Genomic DNA, 14,752 nt, shown 5'->3' with positions numbered 1-14,752 from the left:
CTAGGCAAGTGCTCTACCACTGAGCTACATTCCTAGCTCAACAGTGTACTTCTTAACAGCAACAAAGAAGACTTTTCAAACCTAAAAGAGGACGAGATCATATTCTCTCCAAGTACTGTAAAAAACTATCTTTTAAGAATGAGAATGAACTAAAGTCGTTTACATATAACAAATATTTGGAAAATTTAACACCAAGAGACTTGTGCTAAAAGAACGTTTAAATTCTATTCATAATGAAAGAAAATGATTCTAGAAGGATGGTCTGAGATGTAAGAATGGATGCATGTAAGTCCAAACAAATACTGTCTATGTAATATAATACTGAGGATGACGACGTACAATCGTGAGGTTAGGACAAAAAAAAAGAAGAAACTGACATATTTGCAAATAATGGTATGTAGTCAGAAGGGTAATGACTAAAATTGAAGGTTTCTAAGTTTCCTGCATTCTTCAAGAGGGGATTAAAATACTGTTCAACTTTAAAAGAAGTTTAAGTTAAACACACATGGTAAAATTTCAAGGATAACCACAGAAAGAATAGAAAGAGAAATCCAAGCAATAGGGAGGGGAAAATATAGTAAGAAAACAAATCTTAGAACCAAAAGAGCAGGTGAGAAAAGAGAAAATGAAGCATGCAAAAAGCAGTGATAGGGAATGGGGATGTACCTCAGTGGTGGAGTGCTTGCCTGGTATGTGTGAGACTCTGGGTTTGGCTCCCAGCACTGCAAAAATAAAGAAATTAATTGATTCATTTAAAAAATAACAATTAAAGAAAATGGTGGTAGAAAACAGAAATAAGAAAGTGTGATGGTAGAAACAAATTCAATTAAAAGACAGAGGTAATAATTTTGATTTTTAAAAAATGTCCAGCTATATGTAGTTTCCAAGAGATATAATTAAAACATAAAGACACAAAAATGCTCCACACTAAAAGGATAGAAGATTATATGCCACACAAATCCTAACAAGACGAAATGTTTGTGCTGCTACATTAATACAAGATTAAGTAGACTCTGAGGAAAAATGCATTATTAGGAATAGAGAGGGCTGTTACATATTTTCCAGAAATATATAACAATTATTAATTTGTATATTCCTAATAAAATACATAAGCCACAAAAAAGAGAGAGAACCACAAGGAGAAATTGACAAATCCACCATCATCATTCAATACTAACATGCCTTTTTCAATTACTAATCGATCACGACCAAAAGGATCAGTTTAGAAAAATAATACTTGAACGACATAGTTAACAAACTTGATAATAGACATATGTAGAACTCTGTATTCAACAATTGGAGAACACACATTCTTTTAAAGCACACAGGAAACAATAAAAACTGTTGATTGCATACTTGTTTAAGTCATAAAACAAGTCTCAATAAATTTCAAAGTGTTGTTAGCACACAGACCACATCATCTGATCATAAAGCAATTAAGAGAGATTTCAATAACAAAGAGGTAAAATTTTAAATCTCCAAACATTTAAGGAATTTAAAAACACACTTCTATAGCTCATGGATCAAAGAAGTAATGGTGATGGAAATGTTCATGTACTCAGAACTGAACAGTAATGAAAATACTACATATCTGAACTTGTAGAAAAGCAGTATTTGGAGGGAAATTCACATCCTTAAATGCACAAATTAGTAAACAAGAAAGATTGAAAATTAATGAGCTCAAATGTGCAATTTAAGAAATCAGAAAAAGAATAACAGAATAAACCCAAAAAATGTGGAAGGAAGGAGATCAAAAAAGATAAGAGCAGAAATTAAAGAAATAGAAAACAAAGATACAATAGAGAGAAGCAACAAAGCCAAAAGCTGGTTCTTTGAAAATACTAATAATATCGACAAACCTCTGGTGAGATTGATCAAGAAAAAAAGTGAGAAGGCACAAATAACCAATATTAGCAATGAAAAAGGAGACATAGCTACAGATTATATACAGAGAACTAAAAAAATAAAGGAACTGTGTGCTAATGAATTAAAAAACGTAGACAAAAATGGACAAATTCCTAGGAAACTATTTTACCAAAATTGACTCAAGAAGAAAAAGAAATTCTCAACAGTCCTATAACTACTTAAGAAACTGAAGCAGTATATTAAAACTCTTTCATACCAAAAGAACAAAAACAGCAGGCAGAATTTTCCAGTTGGTTTATGGATTACAGGCTGGTAAAGAGATACTGGTTCCCTCAGCCCTAGAGGTAGCCAGGTAGGACCTGAGGCAGTGCAGACCCTAGGAAGACCACCTCTCTGGAGATCCTAGCCTTCTCTGGAGATCCTTAGAGAGTGGCCCTTAGTGAAGTGGGGTCTGACAAATCCCTCTGCAGTCCCTGCAGGTGGTAAGCACAAATAAGCAATATCCAGCTTTCAGTTACTGCTCTGTGGTAAATGTGCTAAGCAGGGCCAAGGAGGTGATCTACCACTTGGACAGCCTCTTCAGTAGCCAGCTTCTGAAGTCTTCTGCTCATTTGAGGACAAGGGACATGTGGAGCTGCTGGAGGAGTCTGTGTTGCAGTTTCCAAGAAGCACCATGCAGAGCCCAAGTTGTGACTGGTTAGGATGGGGCTGGGTGCAGGGTGGCCAAGCAGGGGCTTCTGGAGGGTGTAGCTCCAGGTAGAAGCCCTGAAACTCTGTCTTCCCGAATATCAGATACTTCTATCCGTTTGTTGCCCTTCTAATGATGTCCAAGCTAGCTGCAGGGTGATGATTCTAATAATGATGCATGTTCTGCAAATAAGAGCTTCATCATTATTTTGCAATAGTTAAATAAGAGAGAGATCAACTGGCTTTGAAATCTACTCATATTATCATAAGAAAATTTAACAATATATATATATATATATATATATATATATATATATATATATATATCAGTGAAAAAGAAAAGCTGTTACATATAATTTCAACTGTTAAACACCTTTGAACACTTTTAAAAATGGTGTTAAATATTTTAACACCTACTGGTACAAAAAAGATTTTTTTGTTGTTGTTGATGGTTATGTGTTCTTCAAATTCTGAACAGTCGTTACAAAGTCTTGGTTTGGATTTGGGGGTAGCTTATATAAAATAAACATTTTATGGAAGCAAAACTTTTTTCATTAAATTTTCTACAGATTTTAATTTATAAGTTTAATAGTAACTCAATATTCAAAAGGAAAACACTAGGCCAAAAACATTCTTCCAAAATGTTGTAAAAGAAGGAACACTCTGGCTCATTCTATGATACCAGAAGAATCTTAATGCCAACAGCAAGTCAGAACAGCGAGAGAAAGGAAAATTAAGGACCAATTTTACTCACAAACACAGATGCAAAAATACTAAACAAACTATTAGAAAACAAAATCCACTGTTGTATAAAAAGGAAAAGATCATGACCAAGTTATGTTTATAATAGAATTGCAAAGTTCTAGAATGAAGGAAATCTATAAATATCATTTGCTAGATTTTTAGATTATTGGAGGAAAAATCTATAATCATCTAAAGAAATAGAAGAAAACATTTGATGAAAAAACTTAATACACTTTCATGATTTAAAAAATAAAACCTTCTTAGAGCAATAGGATAGAATTTATCTAACCTGATAAAACCTATAGAAACCTACAGCAAATATCATTGTTAATAGGAAAAAGTGGTGTTTTCACTAAAATACATAAGATGGAGATGCCAACTACCACCTTTTCTATTCATTACTGTACTGGATATCTTGGCCATCTCGATAAGACAAGAAAAATAAACAAAAGGCAAAAAAAATGGAATGGAAAAAAATGTTTTCATTATTTATAGCTGATAAACTGTCAACATATAAAACATAAAAGAATGGACAATTTAAAAGTAACCAGAGCTCTTTGGAGAAATGGCTGATTGAAGGATTGGAATAGGAAAACACAACATGAATCTGATGCATCTTGTAGTGCCAAAAAGTAAGGAAGTTCTCAAAAACAAAGAATGAGGACACGTCAAAGAAGCAAGACCTGAAAGAGTCCTCAGTGGGTAAAGCTGGAACAAATTGAGCAACAAAACAAAGAACAGAGTATTGGGTTATTAAGTTAAATTATTAAATAAATATACATGATATCATAGTGATATAAATAAGTGACTGGAAAAATAAAGGATAAGAGATAATTTTTTACAAAAGAATTCCAAATAATATGTATAGATATGCCCTCCTCAGAAACTGGAGCTTAGTTCCTCCTCCTCTCCTTGAAGGCAGTCTAGATTCACCCAAAGAACAGAATGCTAAAAGGGGAAAACAGCAACTTTCCCATGGAGAAACCTGACCAAAACCACCTTAACTAAAGGATCAAAGTTCACATCACCAGGGGATATCCTATGAATACTATATACTCCCTGATATGGTGGGATAAGAAGGACATTTAAACTCTGTGATATTCATTTAAACTTGAGACAACTCCAAATTGAGGGACATTCTATGCGAGGGACAGTATCTTCAAAACTATTAAGTCATCTAGAACAAGGGTAGACTGAGAAACTGTGATAGACTAGAGAACATTATGGAGATATAAAAATGAAATACAATGTGGTATTTTGAATTAGACTCTGGAACAGAACAAAAAAGATATTTATGGGAAAACTGATAAATCCATGTAAAGCCTGATATTTAGTTAACAGTAATATATCTATGCCGCTTTCTTAGTTTGATAAATGTACCATAGTAAGGAGGATATAGGAACTCTCTCTCCATACTATCTCTCTACTTATTTTTCTACAAATCTAAACTTACTCCAAAATTAAAAACTTGCTTAAAAATAATAGAACTTTGTAAGATGAACACTAATAATATCAATAAACAAAAATTGACTCATTTCCATATACCTGAAAAATGGATATAATATTAAATAAAAATATCCCATTTATAAAAGCAGAAAACTCATAAAGTAAGAAGGGGTAAATCTAATTTAAGATATGCAAGATCTTATGCAGAGAATTACAAAGCTCAGACAAAAGATATTCAAGAATTTATTTAAAATAGAGGGATATATTCTGTTCATAGCTAAGAAGACGCAACATCATAAACTTATAAATTTTTCTCAAACTGATCTGTAGATTCATCACAATTCCAAAGTTTATACAGAACATGATAAACTGATTCTGAAGTGTTTGAAATAAAAAGTGCCAAGGATATATGATACTCTTGAAGAAAAATAAGATGGGAAGATTTTGTGCTATTAAATATCAAGATTTATAAGGGAGCTAAGTAATTAAGGTAATGCAGTACTGGTTCGAGGACAAAAATCTGGTCAATAGCAAAGAAAGCCCAGAGACAGACCTATAAAGAAGTTTGATGTATGAAAGAAGTGGCACTTCAGATCATTAGTTTATCCATGTAGAAAATAAAATAGCTCCATACCTTATACCCACACAAAAATCAATTCCAGTTGGATTCAGGACTTAAATAAAAAGGTAAACCTTTATTAGAACAAAGAGTACGTAATATGACTGTTGGTCAGGAAAGACAAGACAAAGTGCTGGCTATAAAATGGAAAAGATGGATTTATTCAACTCAACTAGAAAATAAGAATTTCTGGTCATGCAAAGATATAATAAAGAAAAAAAGCTGTTAGGTGCAAAGGCACCCACCTGCAATCCCAGCGACTTGGGAGGATGAAGCAAGAGATCACAAGTTGGATGCTGGCATCAACAACTTAGTGAGATGCTGTCTCAAAATAATAAGGCCTAGAGATGTAGTTCAGTGGTTAAATACCCCTGGGTTCAATCACCAGTACCACACACACACACACAAAAGAACAAAATCACAAACTTTAAGAAGATATTTGATACATTGATACATATACATGATAAACGATGAATATCTAAAATAAAGATTTCCTACAAATTGCCAGGCATGATGGTGCACGCCTGTAATCCCAGTGACTTGAGAGGCTGAAGCAGGTGGATTTTGAGTTCAAAGCCAGCCTCAGCCACTTAGTGAGGCCCTAAGCAACTTAGTGAGACCCCATCTCTAAATAAAATATTTTAAAAAAGGGTTGGGAATGTGGCTCAATGGTTAAGCACCCTTGGGTTCAATCTCTAGTACCCCCCCCCAAAAAAATCCTACAAATCAATACAAATGGTTAAAAATTTAAAGGTACAAAAGATATCAATAGTCCTTTAACAAAAAAAGGAACCATGTCTCCAATAACCATGAAAAGATGCTCAACTACATCAATAACTGGGAAAATGCTAATTAAGTCCACAGTGAAATATTTTATACTCACTAAAATGACAAAAAATAAGTGGGGCAACATCAAGTATATGAAGGTATGGATCAATGGGATCTCTTATAGATTGCTAAAAGGAGTGTAAATTGGTATTATCAGGCATAATCCTGTCAAACTGAACTTTTACATGTCCTATTAGCCAGAAATTCCATTCCTAGGGATAGATAAATGGGTGAGCATGTAAAGCAGGAGACCTGTACAAGAATGTTCACAGCAGCACTAGAAATGACCCAAGTGTCCATAATAGATAAATGGGCAAATAACTTTTTTATGACCACCCTAAGAAATGTGATACATTGATAATGAACAAAGTACAGCTATATGGAACAACAGAAATGAATCACAGAAACATAATACTAAGTGAAAAAGGAAGTCACAGAAAACTACATACACTATGAAACCATTTTACTTTAATGATTTCTTTCTTTCTTTCTTTTTTTTTTTTTGGCAGTGCTGAGGATTGATCCCAGGGCCTTGTGCATGCTAGACAAGCACTCTACCACTGAGCCATATCCCCAACCCCACTATGAAACCACTGTAAGAAAGCTCACAACTAAGTCAAATAAACCATGTATTGGTTAAGCATACTCACAAATATGAAAAACAAAAACCCTCATATATGAAAAAGAGCAAGGGAATGCTAAACACAAGACTTAAGGATGACTTGGGAGGCTGAGGCAGGAGGATTGCAAGTTTGAGACCAGCCTTGGTAACTTAACAAGTTACCAAGTAACTTAGTAAGACCCTGCTACAAAAAAAAAGGGGGGTGGGGATGTAGCTCGGTGGTTTAACACTCCAGGTTCATTCCTCAGTACCAAAAAAAAAAAAAAAAACTTAAAAAAGTGGGAAATTTTAATGGGAAGGACACACAGGGAGATGAGATAGAAAATGACAAGGGTAGATGCTATCGTTAATGCTGTTCTTGGGTGGGGTAGTGAGTCCCTGAGTTTTCATAATACTACTATAACTCATATGTACAATATATATTCTTTTATCATATATCTACATTTTATTCATTTGTTTACAGTACTGGGGATTGAATCCCAGGGTGTTCTACCACTGAGATACATCTTTAGCACTTTTTTATTTTTAATTTTGAGACAGGGTCTCACTAAGTTGTCCAGGCTAGCCTCCTATGTGCAATCCTCCTGCCTCAACTTTCTGAGTGGCTAGGATTACAGGCATGTGCCACCATGCCCAGCATATCTAATATATTTTACATGAATAAACAGAGACAAGAGTAAGAGGAAGTAAAAACTCATTTGAAGGGCTGGGGTTGTGGCTCAGCGGTAGTGCGCTTGCCTGGCATGTGTGAGGCACTGGGTTTGATTCTCGGCACCACATATAAAGAAATAAAATAAAGGTCTATAAACAGCTAATATTTAAAAAAAAAAAAACTCTTTTGAAGAGTTTTGCTCTTACGGGAATTCAGAAATAAAGTCATGATTTCAAGGGGGATATGAGATGGAGTGGGTTTAAAAAATTCTTTTGAGATAAGAACAACAGGAGGGACTTTGATGAACTCACTTTCCCTCTAAAACAATGATAATATGGGCAAATCAACTGAAATCAATTTCAGAACTCTGGCAATTAACTAAAACCACAGAATGAAATGAAAATCATATATCCAAGAGAGATTACTGAATCTTGGTAAGACAGTAGGCTTTGTGACATTTTACTTGTGACTAGTCCCTTTCTACACTCCCCACACTCTCTCCCTTTCTCTCTCAGCTTTCAGCTCAGTGGTGTAGAAGCCAAAATGTAACCAAATTCCACACAATAGAGAGATATAACTACTTTGGGAATTTAAAAGGAAATTCTGGAGAATGAGACAACCATAGGGAACTTAGTGTACTCCTAGGGATCTAAGGGGCTATGCATGTACTCAAAGGTTATGTGTATACCTGGGAAAAACTTTGGAAAGAAGAGGATCTAAGTCACCTCCTTCTGGTTGACTGTAAAGCCCTGTACAAGCAGAAGTTGAAAGCTCAGATGGTGTAAATGGCTGAAATTTGAAAGTATGTTTTCTTATACACATCTTCACGGCAAAGGATGGAAGACACACAGGCAAGGCATTGAAGGAGATCTTCTGACCAATCATTGGCTGACCAACAATATATATTTACCCTGGTGTGACTCTTAGGAATCTAGGCTTAAAAATAAAAACAAGAACTTTTAAAATACAAGCTAGCAGAAAACTCAGGGGCCACTTAATATAAAGTAGGGAATACAGAATCTACAGAATTAATCCAGGAAAGTCAATAAACAGATACATGACACCAAGAACAATAATCACAACCACAACAGCAACAAAAGCTAAAGCAAAACAACAACAAACCTTGGGAGTCCGGACGTCAGCAAGATGGCAGAATAGGGTTTTCCAGCACTTGTCCCCCCGTAGAAACATCAATTTGAACTATCCACGCATGAAAATACCTTCACTAGAGCTAAGGAAACCAGGTGAGAGATTACAGCACCTGGGTGTAGCACAGAAATAAGAAAAGACATTGAAGAAGGCAAAAAGAACAGTTCCAAATTATCCACTCACCCCTCCCACAAACTCAGACAACACAGTGTAGCTAACCATGGTTAGATAGCTAACCATGAGGGGAAAGAAGAGGGAACTGAGAACTGAAATTTGTCTTGGACACCAAAACTGGGTCCATTCAAGTAAAACCCAGTTCTAGGTAACCATCCACAGTCCCAGATTCTAGGCGGGTACCTACAGACTGATACTCAAGGCCAACTCTGATACCAGGACAGATTCCCCAGAGTTCCAGGCTCTAGGACTACCTGGTAGACTCAGTCTATAGGCCTATCCAAGCACCAGGCTGACCCCAGGCTCACAAATGGCTCAAGTTCCAGGCTAGCTCCCATATACTCAGGCTATTGGCCTTCTCCATAGCCAGCCCTTCCCCAGTAGCCCTGGGCCCCAGGCTTTAGGCCCATCCTAGCACTGGGCCAGCCTCCATAGCTCTAGCATTATAGCTACTCTCTGACAACCCAACCTGCAGGCCAGACCCTGGACCAGGCTAACCTCTAGCGTCCATGGCCTCAGGCTCCAGACCCACCACAGGTTCCAGACCAGCACAGAACGGTTGGCCCACATAACCCCATGCTGCAGGCCTACCTCAGCATGAGGTCAGCCCCCCTGGCCTCAGGTAGCAGGCTTGCAACTGGAGACACAGACTCTAGGTTTGTCCATGGGAGGCTGGTTCTGTGGCTCTACATTTAAGCAGAACCACAGTCCAAGCTTGTTCTAGCATATGTGGAATTCAGGTCCATCCCAGTAGAGTCCAATGCAGGGCTGGCTCCTTTGGATCGAGGCTTCATACCTTCCCTAGCACCAGGCCTACCCAGGCTCCAGGCTGATCCTATGGCTTAAGGCTACACTGGACCCAGAGTCCAAGCCTGCTCTAACACAGGATCAAGGCCCACCCCAATAGACATTAATGCTTGGCCAGTCCCTATAGACCAAGGCTCCAGGACCACCTCTGTAGACCCAGGCTCCAGGCCAGCTCCCATGGACCCAAGACCCAAGTCTCCTGCCCCATGGATTCAGGCTCCAGACTTTCCCAGTACCAGGGTAATCCCTTTGGAATCAGGCTTCAGGCAAAACCAGTGAATCCAGGGACCAGGCCTATCCCAGAGTCTGGCTAGACTTAGGCTCATGGCTCACCCCAGTACCAGGTCAGACCTTGTGAACCCAGATTTTAGGCTAACCCCATGAATACAGACTCCAGGAATGCCCTTGTGGACCCAGGTTCCAGGCCCACCCCCATAGATCCAATCAATAGGTCAACCCCATTATATCCAGGCTCCAGTTCAAACACTAGGATAGCCTGACCAAGGACTGCAGCACCAAGCCTGCCCCATAGCCCACACTGACTAGTAAAGGCCTTTTACAGACAGTGTCACTTTTGCAAATCCTGGAATAAGTCCCTACCTCTTCAAATGCATAGAAACTGAAGTACAGTAATAATTATCAAAAATAACCAGGGAGCTGGATACAGTGGTGTATGCCTATAATCCATGCAGCTGGGAGGCTGAGACAGGAGGATCACAAGTTCAAGGCCAGCTTCAGCAACTCAGAAAAGCCCTAACCAACTTAATAAGACCCTATCTCAAAATAAAAAATAAAAGGGCTGGGAATGTAGATCAGTGGTAAATTACTCTGGGGTTAAATTGCCAGTAACCCCCCACCGAAATAATATTAATCAAGGAAATACACTACTACTAGATGAATAAAATAAAGCACCAATACCAAAATCTAAAAAAAAATTTATGAACTGTCTGAAAAAACAATTCAAAATAATTGTTTTAGTGAAATCCAAGAAAACACAAAAATAATCCAACGTAGCAATAAAATAATAAAAAATAAAGAAGAGAAAATTATTAGAGAGGTTGTAATTATAAAAAATTATAGAGCTGAAAAAGTCATTGAATGTAGAGAAAAAGGCAACAGATCATTAATAGCACAACTGATCAAGCAGAAGAAAGAACATACGAACTTGAAGGCAGGTTATTTAAAAATATATACTGAGGAGAAAAAATAATGAAAAGAATGAAGAAGCTGAGCATGGTGGCAGCACACCTGTAATCCCAGCAACTTGGGAAACTGAGAAAGGAGGATTGCCAAATCTGAAGCCAGCGTCAGCAACTTGGTAAGACCCTCTGCAACTTAGTAAGACCCCATTTAAAAATAAAAATTAAAAAAAGGTTGAGGATGTAGCTCATGGTAAAGCACCCCTGGGTTAGATTCCCAGTTTAAAAGAAAAAAAGAAAGAAAGAAAAAGAAAAAGAATGAAGAAGCTTGTGGGGTATATGGAGAAGCATCAAAGGAGCAAATACATATTTGAATAGAAATTCATGAAAGAGAAGAGATAGACAAAGGAAAAGAAAGTTTATCAGAAGAAATAATAGCTGAAAACTTTCTAAATTTTAAAAAAGATATAACTATCTCTGTATACGAAGGTCAAAGGTCTCCAATCAGATTCAATAAAAACATAGCTACAAAAGGACATATTATAATTGGACTGTCAGATGTCAAGAAGAAAGAGAAGATCCTGAAAGCAGAAAAGAAAGAAGCAAATAACATGTAAGATAGTTATAAGGCTAGCATCAAATTCCTCAGCAGAATTCTTATAGGCCAGTAAAGAGTGGAATGATATTTTAATGTGCTGAAGGAATAAAACTGTCAACAAAGAATACTGTATCTGGCAAAGCTATCCTTTGAAAATGAAGGAGAGATGTAAGACTTTCCCAGACGAACAAAAGTTGAGGTATTTCATAACCCAGACTTGTCTTACAGGAAATGCAAAAGGGAATTCCTCAAGTTGAAAGAAAAGGATGCTAATTCGTAATATGAAAACATAAAGAAATCATAAAACTCACCAGTAAGTACACAGTCAAATTCAGAACACTCTAATACTACAATGGAAGTGTGTACATGACATCTTTAGAATGAGAGGAAACTATTAAAAATAATGATAGCTACCATAATCTGTTAATGGAAACACAATATAAAATGATGTAAATCATGAGATCAAAAGACATAAAATGTCGTGTGTGATGGGGTGAAGTGAAAGTGTGGAGCTTCTTTTTTTCTCCTTCTCTCTCTTCTTATTTTGTAGTACTGAAACCCAAGGCACTCTTCCACTGATCCACATCACCACCTTTTTAAGTTTTTTTTTTTTTTTTAGAAATTTTTATTCTTATTTTGAGGTAGGGTTTCACTAAATTGCTGAGGCTGGCCTTGAATTTGTGATCCTCCTGCCTCAGCCTCCCATGTAGTTGGGATTACAGGTTTGAACTACCAGATAAATGTGAAGTTTCTTTTTCTTTCTTCTTTTTCTTTTGGCTCTGGGGTCTTTACCACTGAGCTACATCCTCAACCCTTTTTTATTTTTTTTGTTTTGACACAGGGTCTCATTAAGTTGCTCAGTTGATAAGTTGATAAGGTTGGCCTTGAACTGTGATCCTCCTGTCTCAGCCTCTAGTCACTGGGATTACAGGTGTGCACCGAGAAGTGTGGAGTTTCAGTTTTTAAAATATATTTTTAGTTGTAGATGGACACGATACCTTTATTTTATTTTCTTTTATTTTTATGTGGTACTGGGGATTGAATCCAGTGCCTCATGCATGTTAGTAAGTGTTCTACCACTGAGCCACAACCCCAGCCCTGTGAAGTTTCTTAATGCAATCGAAGTTGTTATCAGTCTAAAATAGCCTCTTATAAATATATTTTATGTAAGCCTCATGGTAACCAGAAAGCAAAAACCTATAGGAGATACTACAAAAAATAAAGCATCAAAGGATACCACTAGAAGAAATCATCTAATCACACAGGAAGACAGCAAGTGAGGAAGAGAGGATCAAAAGATCTACAAAACAACCAGAAAACAATTAACAAAATGGCAGTAATAAGTCCTTACCTACCAATAATTACCAGGATTTAAATGGATTAAATTCTGCAATCCAAAGGCATAGAGTGGCTGCATGGACCATAAAACAAGACTCAACTATGTGCTGCCTACAAGAGACTCAGTTTACCTTTAATGACACACAAGACTGAAAGAGAAAATATACGAAAAAATATTACATGTGAATGGAAACCAAAAGAGAGTAGGGGTAGCTATACTTCATCTGATAAAATAGACTTTAAAACTATAAAAAGAGGTAAGAAGGTCAATACATAATGATAAAAGGGCCAATTCCTCTGGAGGATATAACCATGCTAAACATTATGTGTACCCAACAGTGGAGCACTTAAATATACAAAGCAAATCTATCAACAGAGCTGAAGAGACAAACTGTAATGCAGTAATAAGAGGGGACTCTGATAAGCCACTTTCTATCTGAACAGATCATCCAGACAGAAAACCAATAAGGATACATTGGCCTTAAACTACACATAAGACCAAATGAACCCAACAGATTTATGCAGGATATTCTATCCAACAGCAGCAGAATACACATTCTTTTCAAACACACATGGAACATTCTCCAAGACAGATCATAGGCCACAAAACAAGTCTTAATAAATTTTTAAAAACTGAAATCATTTCAAATGTCTTTTCCAACCACAATGGTATGAAACAGAAATCAATAACAGAAAGAATTTCAGAAAATTCACAAATATGTGGAAATGAAACAATATACACCTGAATAACCAATGGGCCAAAGAAGAAATTAAAAGGGAAAATGTAAAATATCTTGAGGAAAATGAACATGGACATACAACATACCAAAACTTATGATGTGCAGCAAAAGCACTTCTAAGATGGAAGTAAATTGCAATAAATATCTACATAATAAAAGAAGAAAGATATCCAACAGCCTAACATTATACCTCAAGTAACTAGAAAAAGAAGAGCAAACTAAATCCAAAGTTAATAGAAGGAAGGCAATATTAAATATCTGTGCATAAATAAATGAAAAAGAGCTACAAAAAATAGAAAAAAATCAACAAAATTAAGAGTTGTACTTTTTTTAAAAAATAAACAAAATCAACAAATCTTTAGCTAGATTAAGGAAAAAAAGAGAGATCTCAAACAAAATCATAAATGAAAGATGAGACATCACAACTGATTTCAAAGAATCACAACAGATATAGGAGACTAATATGAACACCTGTACATCAACAAATTACATAACCTAGAAGAAACATAGAAATTCTTAGACATATACAAACTGTTAATAAATAGAAATTCTAAACCAACCAATAGTGAGTAAAGAGATTGAATCCATTAAAAAATAGTCTGTCATGGGGCACAGTGGCGCACTCCTGTAATCCCAGCAGCTTGGGAGGCTGAGACAGGAGAATTGCTAGTTCAAAGGCAGCCTCAGTAACAGTGAGGCACTAAGCAACTCAGTGAGACCCTGTCTCTAAATAACATACAAAATAGGGCTGGGGATGTGCCTCAGTGGTCGAGTACCCCTGAGTTCAATTTCTGGTACCAAAAAGAAAATTTTAAAAAAGTCTCTCATCAAAGAAAAGCTCAGGACCCAATGACTTCACTACTGAATACTACCAAATACTTAAAGAACTAATACCAATCCTTTTCAGACTCTTCCAAAACACTGAAGAAGGAGTATATCCAAAATCTTTTATGAGGCCAGCATTATCTTGATACCAAAATCAGATAAGGACATTATAAGAAATGACAATTATAGGCTGATATCTTGAAGAAAATAGATGAAAAAATACTACTCAAAATATTATCAAACCAAATTTAATAGTACATTAAATGGATCACTAACCATGATCAAGTAGGACTTATCCCAGGGATGCAAGGATATTCTCAACACATGCATATCTACAAAGATGACACACCATATTAACAAAGAGAAGGACAAAAACCATAAGATCATCTCCATAGATGCAGGAAATGCATCAACTTTAGTTAATAATAATGTATTGTAGGTTTGAAAATTGCTAAGAGAATAATAGATTGTAAGGGTTTTCAACAACAAAAAAGTATGTGAAGCGATGCATATATTAA

General features: G+C 36.3%; 1 protein-coding gene across 1 annotated transcript; it reads right to left on the bottom strand.

The window, feature by feature from the left end:
• Positions 1-1,701: 1,701 nt before the first annotated feature.
• Kantr (KANTR integral membrane protein) lies at positions 1,702-1,932 on the bottom strand. Its single transcript, XM_071606604.1, has one exon. It carries the CDS (start codon positions 1,930-1,932, stop codon positions 1,702-1,704), a length of 231 nt encoding a protein of 76 aa, XP_071462705.1.
• Between the last annotated feature and the right edge of the window lie 12,820 nt (positions 1,933-14,752).

Source organism: Marmota flaviventris, chromosome X (assembly GCF_047511675.1).
Source record: "Marmota flaviventris isolate mMarFla1 chromosome X, mMarFla1.hap1, whole genome shotgun sequence".
Lineage (NCBI taxonomy): Eukaryota > Metazoa > Chordata > Mammalia > Rodentia > Sciuridae > Marmota > Marmota flaviventris.
This window is presented reverse-complemented; position numbering and strand designations above follow the sequence as displayed.

Bases quoted from the DNA above. Each gene is read 5' to 3' on its own strand.
- Kantr (XM_071606604.1), bottom strand. From the start codon at position 1,932: ATGTCTCCTTTTTCATTGCTAATATTGGTTATTTGTGCCTTCTCACTT.